The sequence below is a fragment of the Erigeron canadensis genome, chromosome 7 (genome assembly GCF_010389155.1).
Source record: "Erigeron canadensis isolate Cc75 chromosome 7, C_canadensis_v1, whole genome shotgun sequence".
Taxonomy (NCBI): Eukaryota; Viridiplantae; Streptophyta; class Magnoliopsida; order Asterales; family Asteraceae; genus Erigeron; species Erigeron canadensis.
Window position 1 is genome coordinate 8,896,032 of NC_057767.1, and position 12,176 is coordinate 8,908,207.

A 12,176-nucleotide genomic window follows, 5' to 3' on the forward strand; every position below is an offset into this window, starting at 1 on the left:
CCGACTAGTGTTTTCCATCCTAGCATATTAGTCCTAGTGTATAATCATAGACAACCATCAGAATTAAACTAATATATTCATATATAGAACCTATAATAATATGAAGAGCTAGTAAAACATGGATCTACAATAAACACTAAAACACACTCCAACAGATTCTAACAAACACAATAAAACAATAAACATCTACATGATCACATTGATCCATTATTAAAGGAATAACAAAGTCTGAAAAGATGAAAGACATTGTTTATCAAAAGAAAGTAAATAAAAAAGACTAGATCTAGACCGCGGATGAAGATCAGAAGGTGTTAGAAGCTCCAAAACCTTTTGGAAATCTGCAACTACGAACTAGGGTTGATAGTGGGCAACTAGGGATGCTGAATCGGCTCTCTTTGGATTTAGAGGGTTAGATCGACTTATATAGAGCTGAAAGTCGGTTGCTGAACTGGGACGCCCAGCGGCGCTAGCTGGGCCTTCCAGTGACACTGGGACTGGGCCTGATGGGGCCAGAGGCACTGGCTGCGTGGGAGCGGCGCTCTTGACTCCTGCTGCAGTTCGTTCATCTTTGTTCGGCTCTTGAATTGACTCCTTGTGTCTTGTAACTTCATAGGACTTCATCTTGAGTTACTTGATGCCATTTACCCTCTCTCGCATCTTCCGTAAACCTGCATAAACATACGATTCAGTAATTGCCAATAGTTCCAGAATATTAACTCAACTAGACATAGAAATTAAGCCTTTCAACATGGGTTTTTATCGCAAAATGGACGCTCATCATATACCCCCACACTTAAGTTTTTGCTTGTCCTCAAGCAAATAGTCCAAGAAAAATAAGACAATGATGAGTGGACATTTTTAAGTGTTAAAGTGTTTTACTATATTAAAAACATTTGAAAGATTAGTCATGTAAAATGATTTGAAAAAGTATAAGACAAAATCAGTAAGCTATAGCTAGAGGCAAGATAATTGGTCAATCAAAACTAAAAGCTAACTTTATATTCGTGTTAATACCTCTAAAACAGTTCTATACTTCCACATGTCTTACAGCTCAATCTTACTACCTTCTGTTGACTAGTACCCGCAGAAGCTGTGGAAGAGTCGAGTGGAGCAGAGAGGAAAAATCTTCAAGGATACGCTTTACGAGACGAAGGTGACGATACCGTTTACTGAGTTGGTTAGGCTAACACCCGGTTACACTAGGTATATTAAGGATATGATCAAGGAAGATAGGATCCCGAAGGATGTTCATGGAATAGAAGAAGTGAAGGGAAATCTGAAAAAAGGAGATGAGTTCATTACACCGAAGTTAGACAATCCAGGTAGTTTTGTTATACCTTGTAACATAGGAAATAAGGTTAGTTATGATTTTTTAGCCGAATTAGGAGCTAGTATTAACCGGATGCCTTAGACCATTTATACCAAGTTAAGTGATGCAGCCTTAGATACCACCATGATGACCATTAAGTTAGTAGACCAGACCTTTCAACGACCCTTAGGAAAGACCCATATAGTGATTGTGACCGTAGGAGACCTACACTTTTAGGCAAAATTCGTAGTGATGAACATACCAGAAGATAAGAAAGTGCATGTAATACCCGTCATTTAAAAACCTGGATTTTCAAAAAACTTTCGCCTAACGGCGTTTAATAATAGCGGAAAAGGATCACATATAAATTTGCCCATCCCTAACCGGATGAAACTTTTGAAAACATTTGGTGTTACTAAATGAATCATCGAAATAATAAAAGAAAATCCAAGTGTTGGCACCAACATATATGCCAAACATTATTACATAGTCTTTAATCATAATATCGTAAATAAAGTAGCCAAACAAAAGGCTAAGGGTAGCTTAAGCATCAAGAACATAAATGCTATTGTCTTTAATGTCTCTACCCATGCTCATCAAGCTATCCTTTCTTTAGCTCCAAACTCATCTAATCTGATGGCACAACATTTTCAAAGAGCAAGTGTTAGCTAATAAATTAGCTAAGTAAGAATAACATATTTGAAAACATTTGCCGATTAGATATATTAACAAAATCATATCATCATTATATGTTAATATCACATGAGCATCATAAACATCATAAACATAAGAAACATCATAAACATCGTAAGCGCCATATAGCATAACACATTAGGAACGACATAATCCTAAGTGTGCCTATCATCATAAAGCTTTACTTTTCATCTTTCTTTACTTTCTTTATATCTTTACTTTTCTTTTGCCTAGGCGTAGGCTATGTGACATAAGCCACACATACTTAGGGATGTGGGGTTGTGTGTAGGCGGTCATAGACCATACATGGAGTCCTCACACCCGACATGATGGGTAAACCATAAGGTGGTCCATCGGCGTCGTTAAGGAAAGACAAAGTCGTTTCCAACTGAATAAACCGTTTATGCCTTTACGCATTGGTGGTTAGTTATTCCACCTGGAATAAACAAACATAACTATGCCACAAGGAGCAACTCAAGTGACCACGTACGCACTAGCTTTACAACTAGCACGGGTTAAGCTTAACACAACTTTACATATGCTCGAGACTTCTTTATTACATTAGTTTAGGCTACACTTTCACCTAAACTAATCACTTTTATCTTTACTTTATATTAACGTAGGCTACACTTTCACCTAAGCTAATCACATATCATCTTTATTTTAGGGCCCTTAACGTGCACGTGAACATGGAAATCCTAATCAAAGGACTAGTGACTAGGCGATCAAGCCACACATTAAATCTTACCATAAACATATCATCACTTCATGATCATATAACATAATCATAACATCATTTCATAATCACCTATCATAATCATGTCATCATTACATATTCACTTTACATAAGCATATCATTACATTATGATCATTTAGCTTAAGCATAACATCGTATCATGATCACATAACATAAACATGGCATCATATCTTATTCATATTTCATAAGCATATCATTATTCCATGATATGAGAACTTACCTTATGACTTTGTAACCTGCATATACATGTCATTCATCATATAAAGGTAAGCGTCATATCCCATATCAACCTCCCATAATCCCCTTTACTTTAATTTCAATCATACATAAATGTTTGGAAGGTTTTACTTATGAAAACGTATTTTGTTGTACCACCAGGTGACAAAAGATGTTATCTTACCTCGGTACAGCTTACCAACCAGTTAAGAGTATCTTACAGTGCTTGCTAAGTGCTCCCGACTACCTATAATCATTGAATGACATAATGAGCTATCAATTACCTGCTACTTATGGTCTTGACTCAAGACTAGATGCCTATAAACATGACCCATGACAAGACTTGATGCATCGGAGGTTCATTTAATACTTTAGAGCTTACATAACCCGAAGGAACTCGACATTCCCTCACTAAATGAACCATTCAGGAAATTTGACATCATAATCATATTTTGAAAGCATTACTATTAGAAATTAGACTCTCTCACGATTCCGTAGATAGCTTATTTGTCAAAAACAGAGTTACGGTTCAAAAGTTATGTCCATTTAAAAATGTTAACAAAATCAGTCCCTAACGGGAGTTACGAATATTTGTAACGGGAGTTACAAGCCTAAAGGGGGTTAGGAAAACTTGTAACGGGAGTTACAGTGGAGGTGTTATTACAGTTACCCAGCTAACGGGAGTTACACAATCGTAACGGGAGTTACGACGACCAGACGTGAAAAACAACTCCAAAACCTAACCAAACACATTCCAAACGACTTTAACAAATCTCCAGGTCTTATGAACACCAAATACACTTAAAATAAAACCCATTTGACACCTCCAAAACACCAATTGATCCATGAATCATATACCAACCTTATACAATCGATTTAAAACCCGTAATGACCTAAAATCGATTATAAACGTAATTGAATCCAACCCAAACCCTAAGACCAGGAATAATTGATTCATATGATCACAAATCAAAGGGAAAATATCCATATTACCTGTAGATGATCAAGAGAATCCATAATCTTAAGAAAACTTGCCCGAAACGGAAATATTCGGAAGTGATTTTCTTTGAAGGAGGGAAAGGGACGGCTTGAGGGTTTTCACACACACGTATCATCTGGAGAATGACAATTAGGGATGCCTAATTGCCACTTAACCCCTGGCCACTTAACCCCTCGACTTCTAAACGTTACTTTCTTAGCATAACTTTCCTACCGAGAGTCTTTACAATCTAACAAGCACTTAACTTTCATACTTTACTTTTAATTACTTTCATTAACTCATATTAGTCATTTAATATTAAACACATAAGCATTTAATCACATAATCTCATATAGGGCACATAAACTTAACGAAACTTAACGTTGACTAATGGAAGGTAAAATAAACAAACTTAAAAAGTTTGGGATGTTACAGTACCAATAATCTTAGGAAGACCTTTCCTGAACACCGCCAAAGCCATAATAGAAGTAGCATAACGTAGGATTACCATAGGAAATGGTAGGAGAAATCTTAGTTTGACCATGGAAGGAGACCCAGACCTAGGAAAAGATGATATAGGAGTTTGTGCTGAAAAAGTAGAAATAGTAGAGGTAGACAATAAAGCAAATCATGAAATAGAGGAAGTCTTAGGAATATGATCACCAGACTGCCCTTGGGATTTAGGAGAACTAGAAGAAGATGAATTTGATGGAACCTTAGTACAGACACTCAATAACCTTGTTACCTCTTTAGAAGAACCGCCAACAGATCTAGAAATGAAACCGTTACCACAAGGATTGGAGTATGCCTACCTGGAAGGGAAGTCATAACTCCGGGTCATCATCTCATCGAAGCTGAGTCAAAAGGAGAAAGCATCATTTATGAAAGTACTTAAATCTCATAAGAAGGCGTTTGCTTGGAAGATAGCGGATATTAGAGGTATAGACTCGTCGTATTGTAACCATAGGATTCACCTAGAGGCTAACTCAAAGCCAGTAGTTCAGAGACAGAGACGTCTAAACCCTAACATGAAGGATGTAACACCCATCATTTAAAAATAAGGATTTCCAAAAACTTTCACCTAACAGTGTCAAAGAAAGCGAAACAAACATTTAAAAGTCTAAACCAGCAAAATCTGTTAGGTTTATTCATTAAATGGTGTTGCTAGCCATATGATCAAAATAAGTTCAAATGGAAACCCATCAGTTGCCCAACATTAATAACCGACCACATTATCAATACAAGTCATTATTATCTAGAAATAAAGCAAATGTATAAAGCGAGCAGCCACTATGGGTAAACTATAGCCAGCTTCAAGATCATCTACCCATGTCTCACATTTTCTCACATCAACCTGCTCACTAATGTTGGACCTAAGGGAACAACACATTTTAAAAGAGCAAGTGTTAGCTAATGAATTAGCTAAGTAAGATAACACATAGTTCATAAAATGTTTGTCCATTTAAAACATTATATAAAAGTCATATTAAGTCGTTAAGGCACATATCATCAAACATATCATGTCACATACATATCATAGCATAAACATCTTTCATATTAGGATAGGTCGTCCTAAATGCGCCTAGTCATCTTTTGCATCTCCACATATCACATCTAAACATCTTTATAGTTGTGACATAAGTCACGCATCTCATATAACATATGCATCTTTATAAGTGTGACATAAGTCACATTCGACTGGATGGACAAACCTTACGGCTATACATCATTATCGTTAAGGAATGACAAGCCAATCCCGGAGTAATCCGTATGTTCAAGACAAGTGGGGCGGGTCAGACCTCCCGTATTACTCTTCACATCTTTAACCATGTTGCAAGGAGCCACCCAAGCAACCACATCTACACACTTAGCCGGGCAAGGGAAAGTACGGGTTAAGCTTAACACTTTCACATCTAAATTTACGAGCTCAATTTCACATCTCATATGGTTTAGGTGTTTGCACTACCTAAGCAGTTAGCACATATACATCTTTTACGTTTGGGCCCTTAAATGTGCACGTGTCATGGCAACTTAATAAGTCTAGTGAACTAGATGAACAAGCCATGTAGTCATGCCCATTTTACACATCATCAACCTATAACACATTTTAGTTCATCTCAAGACGTTACATAGCATTTCATAGCATATCATTGCATCGCATACATTGTTACATCACATACATCATCATATATATCATTGCATATCGTATATCATTACAACATTGCATATCATTTATCATCTTAGATCGTACATCATTTCATATCATCTTTCGTATAATATTATATATATATATATATCACTTCATATCATCTATCATCGCATGTCATATATTGTTGCAAATCATCTATTATCTCATATCATTTATCTTTTCATATCATATCATCTATTAAGCATACATAGCATCTCATATCAATACGAATCATTGGGGTAGCATTTCAGGCTTTTATATGCATCTACATATCCCAAATCACCCCCCGTACAATCCCAAATACCCATAAGCAAACAAGATACCATTTGGGAAGTTATAATATGAAAACTATGTTTTTTTTGTTGAACCATCAGCGTGTCAAAGTAGTGTATCGTACCTTGGTACAGCTTACCAACGAGTTAAAGTATCTTATGGTGCTTGCTAAGTGCTCCCGACTACCTATAATGAGTATAAGATCGACAAATAAGCTAAACGAAGTGTTTTGTGCAAACTGGGCATCAGGTGCGTCGCACCTCCCAAGTGGTGCGTCACACCAATCATACAGTAATACTTAGATCAGGTACAGGTGCGCCGCACCTGCCCTTGGTGCGTCGCATATCGGGCTCCCTTCAAAAATCAAAATTCCCAATCTGGGCGGTGGTGCGTCGCACCTCCCACTTGGTGCATCGCACCTTGGGTGCCGACCAGCAAACTCAATTTCAAACTTGCTCTAAACGATTCTCATTCAATCTCAAACCCTTAGCCCGACCTGGAGACATAAAATTGACCTCTTTGGCAACACTTTTGATGACTTTAATCCATCAATCAATCCTTTAATCCTTTACAACATAAATCAATCATTGAATCACCCGAATAACATGAAATCGGTAACCGTTTAATCGATTAACCCAACCCTCACCCCATGGCCTGGGTTGAATACTCATCTATGACTCAAGTAATCAGATTTCAAAGAGGATTATACCTATATTACCTGTAGATGACTTAGGGGATCCAAGATCTTGACAAAACTTGATTGAAACGGCACGAGACGATGAGAACTTGAAGGAAACTTGGAAGGAGAGGAAGGGAGGATTGGCTGGGGGGTATTTCTCACGTATGACCTGATGTTGTGACAATTAGGGATACCTAATTGCACCTTAACCCCTGGCCGTCAACTCCTAATCTTACACTTAGGGCCCCTCAACTTCTAAACTTGACTTTCTTAGCTTAATTCATCTACCGAGAGACTTAACGTTCTAACAAGCACTTTACTTTCATACGTTGCTTTAATTACTTTCATTATACATTATATTGATCATTTCACATAAAACACATAAGCATTTAATCACATAATCACATATAAGGCATATAAACTTAACGAACCAAACGTTGACTAACGGTCAAGTCAATAAGTCAAATTCGAAAAGTTTGGGATGTTACCAAGGAAGTAGTGAAGAAGGAGGTGATTAAACTGTTAGATGCGGGAATTATCTTTCCCATTTCAGATAGTGAATGGGTAAGCCTTATACACTGTGTACCTAAGAAAGGTGGAATGACAGTAGTGGCTAATGAAAATGATGAATTGATAGCAACTAGGACCGTTACAGGATGGAGAGTGTATAAAGATTATAGTAAGCTTAATGAGGCAACTAGGAAGGACCATTACTCATTACCCTTCATGGACCAAATGTTAGAACGTCTGGCAGGGAACAAGTACTTTTGTTTTTTTGACGGTTTTTTTGGGTATCTTTAAATTCCCATTCATACTAAAGACCAAGAGAATACAACATTTACTTGTCCCTATGGTACTTATGCCTATAGGAAAATGCCCTTTGTACTTTGTAATGCACCAACGACATTTCAACGCTGCATGACTGCGATTTTTCAGGACATGTTAGAGAAGTAAGTAGAGGTATTTATGGACGACTTTTCAGTTTTCAGGGATTCGTTCGACTCGTGTTTAAGGCATTTAGATAAGATGTTAGCTAGGTGTGAGGAAACCAACTTAGTTCTTAACCGGGAGAAGTGTCATTTCATGGTTAAGGAAGGAATAGTGTTAGGACATAAGGTTTCCAAAGCAGGAATAGAAGTAGATAAAGCTAAGATTGATGTTATGACTAGGTTACCAGTTCCAGTTAATGTCAAAGGAGTTAGGAATTTTTTAGGTCATGCAAACTTTTATAGAAGATTTATTAAGGACTTTTCTTAGATAGCTAGACCTATGACTAGACTTGTAGATAAAGATGTTAGGTTTGATTTTGATGGAGAATGTGTGAAGGCCTTTAAGAAACTTAAGAACCACCTAATAGATTCACCCATAGTAGTGTCACCTAATTATGCATTACCTTTCAAGATAATGTGTGATGCTAGTGATTTGTAACATCCTGAATATTTTTCTCTTAACGTTGACTTCGTCGTTAGTCAAAGTTAGCATACCGTTAAGTCGTTGTATCTTGTATGTGTTTAACCGTGGCTAGTTAATATGTCGTTAATTTAGTGTGGTATGGGCTAGAGTCATTAACATTGTATTGGGTATGTACATATATTAATTGTAGCTAATTAAGGTGATATGTAAATAATAACTAGAAAGAGGAGGAGTTGATTGTAATTATGGATTAAATGAGAATTGAAACTTATACGAATTACGAAATCCACCGACTATGTCCTTTGATTGTTTTAATCATAGCTTAAATCTAGTATAATATATCACATTGGCTCCAATGCATTCCCAATACCAAAACCCTACAGCCGCAAAAACACAAATTGAAAAGAGAAGCTAAACGAGATAGCCAATCCATTCAATGTCAGAAATTGGGTCGACTGTCTGTGTATTAGTAGATTAGTTGAGATGTCGAATTAAGATGGTTAACGGGTTCTCTGATACTGATATCATGTCATGAGATATCGAGTAGAATTTAGTATTTTCGTGTTTTGAGTTCATAGATATTAAATTGAAACGAAAACATGTTGTCGTGTCGATCGCTATAAAAGCCTAATTGAGACGTCTTAACTATGCATTGAAAATTATACCTCTTGTCACATGTATAGGAATAACCGTATTTAAAGTTTGTTCATGGATGGTTGATGTCGCAAGGAAGGTGATAACGAGAATGGTAGTAGTATGTTAATTAAAGTGAGGTCCAGAACAATACAAATCTTTTGTTTTAAAGTCTAAGAAAAGCTGATTTGTGACAAAGTGGCAATAGTAGTACTGCCTTCCAATTCGATGGTCTTGTTTTTAAGACTTTACAAAGGTTTTTCTTTTAAACGTAATTATGTTTTGTATCATTAAAAAACATGCATGAAGAGACATTAAAACATGTTTTTGTTAAGTGGTAAGTCATGTTTTCTTGTTTTGATGGCTCATTAAGTAGGAATCTTCATGGTGCCTTAATATGAGTAACTTAAATTGATATCCTTTCTAGTTAAGATGAGCCTGTGATTTTATGCACTCGTGGGAGTAACGACGTTTAGGATTTTAGCTTTAAACTGTCAATGGCTTGTCGTTGTTACCTAAAGATAACTCTTCGTAAGTAATACTAATTAAAAGAGATAGTAAAGTGACGTAGATCATATTATATTTTTATGAGTATGATAGTCAGTATCGTTTTTATATAATTTCGAGGTTAGACTAATAATATGATGTATGTATTTACTTTATATAATCATTTAGGTGGTCTGACATTTTGAAATACCGAGGTTGGTTTGATTTGGAGCATCTTTCACATAAAGGTAAGATAACTGCCTTTTGACACGAGGAACACAACGAAAACTTAGTTTTCATAATTAACGATGGTTAAAGCCCCCTTCATACGCTTGTTAAGTTATGGGAACTTCGGGAGGGCTTATGGTTGGTTTTATGCATACTATGCCTTAGTTAACTTTAGTTATTAATTTAATGCATGTTTTAGCTTGTGGTGATTGATATGTTTAACTTGGTTGCTTACGATTGATATATTGTTATGGTTGACATGGTTTATTGAGATTGTGATTGTATGCTTGTTGTTTAAGTGGCCTATACTTGTAGTACACTAGACTCATGTAGGATCTCCATGTTTCACGGTTGCACGATAAGGGCCCTAAAAATAATAAGATTGAAACGATTGATAAAACATACGACTGAAACGGTTGATAAACTCGAGTATAAACTTACGGTTGAAAAGTGTTAAGCTTAACCCATGCTAGTCCCAGGAGGGGCTGGTGTACTACGGTTGGTCCGACGGGGTAGTCATGATGCCCCTTACGACATGGTCACGATTGCTTGAGTTTGCCGGGTGGTTAGGACCGATCACCATGCTTTGCTAAACGACTTTCTCCTGGATTTGGTTATGCATATCCTTAACGGCCCCGATGGACCCCGAAAGGACTACCCATCATGTCGGGTGCAAGGTTCCTTGAAAGGTCGAATGACCGCCTATGCACAAACCGCGATTGATTTACTTATGTGACGTAAGTCACTACTTAACAATTGAAAATGGCATAACCAATTGTTGCTGATTGAGATTGAAATTAAGATTGATATTGATGATTGATGAGATGAATGAGGTTGCTAGGCACATGTAGGAATGATATCATCGTATTGTGTTATTCGATTGATATGTGATGATGATTATTTTATGCTTGACATGTGATGACAGTTGCAATATGCTTGACATGCGTATGATATTTATAAGATTGATTTAATTGGCAACTACTTTATACAACATGTGGTTATCTTACTCGGCTTTTTAAGCTGACACTTGTTTTGTTGAAAATGTTGTATCTCCTCAGGTTAATCATTGAAGCTTGCTTAGAGTGAGGCATGGGTAGATAATTGCTATAACGAAGACTTATTATTGCCATAGTTTTGCCTCATTTACTTAGACGTTTCTTTATTATGTCGATTGAGGCTTTATTGTCATTTTGTTGTTTATGGATTTCCTTAATTGTCGTTGTGATGCAATAAGTAACACCAAAACTATGATTGACATGTATGTTAGGAAATGATGACGTTTTAAAAGGGACCTTTCCGCATTAAATGATTGTATTATTTAAAAAATTTTGAAATCCATATTTTATAAAGTTGGGTGTTACAAGTTGGTATCAAAGCGATGGTTTAAGTGAACCATATTCTATGAGGCATAGGATTGGACTTAAACCAGTGATAGATTGTTTTTAGGATGAGTTGGGACGAGTGAGAGTGTAGGTTTGAGACTTTAATATGTTTTGATATGTTTATGCTGAAGTAGGCCTTGACCTTTTTTGTTCTCGCTTTGATTCGTCTCTAATAACCGTCGTTATGCTGTAGACAAAATGGTCAATATACGTGCTACTAGTCAACGTGATGGAGCTGCCACTATTAACGCTCCTATGAACCGAAATGGGGCTGGAAATCCGGGTAACCAACCACCTATTCGAAGGCCTTATCCCAGTGAACAACCAACTAGGTCCGAAATCGATCGAGCAAACCCGGTTATTGAACAGATTCCAACTCAAGCCCAAATGTTTGAGGAAATAAGGGTTATGCGAGCTCAACTACTAAGAACTGAGCAAGAACTTACCCAAGTAAAAGATGACAGGGAAGCTAGCTTGCATCGGGATGAGCATACTGATGGAAACTATTCCAACCGCTCAAACCGTGTTGAGCCATCCATTGGAAGGTCACAGGTTGCTCTTGAGAAAGTTGTTGCTGATGTGAATGGTGTGGGAAACGTAGTGGAGCCTCGGGTTATGGTTGCTCCTCGTGTCCATAACTTTAAATATGAAAGCTTTAAGAAGTGTGGTGCCAAGGAGTTTGATGGCACACTTGATGTAGTGGGTGCCATGGAATGGCTTGCTGATATTGAAGTGGTTTTTGCTTCATGCTATTGTCCGAATGATATGAAGGTGTTATGTGCTACTCGTGTGTTAACGAAGAATGCTCGCAACTGATGGAGATCTGTTACTATTTCATTGACTCCCGAGATACTAGCTGCTATGCCTTGGGGTACATTCAGGGAGAAGTTTTTGGAAGAATATGTGGGTACTCGTGAGTTGAGGTTGATTGAAAAGGAAT

The 12,176-nt window shown here is 37.0% G+C and overlaps 1 protein-coding gene across 1 annotated transcript; it reads left to right on the forward strand.

Annotated features, from left to right (window-relative positions):
* The first annotated feature begins 1,216 nt into the window (after positions 1–1,216).
* LOC122608915 lies at positions 1,217–8,048 on the forward strand. The gene is made up of 3 exons (XM_043781985.1): positions 1,217–1,322; positions 7,648–7,855; positions 7,964–8,048. The coding sequence occupies exons 1-3, from the start codon at positions 1,217–1,219 to the stop codon at positions 8,046–8,048; spliced, it is 399 nt and encodes a 132-aa protein (XP_043637920.1).
* The last annotated feature ends 4,128 nt before the right edge of the window (positions 8,049–12,176 follow it).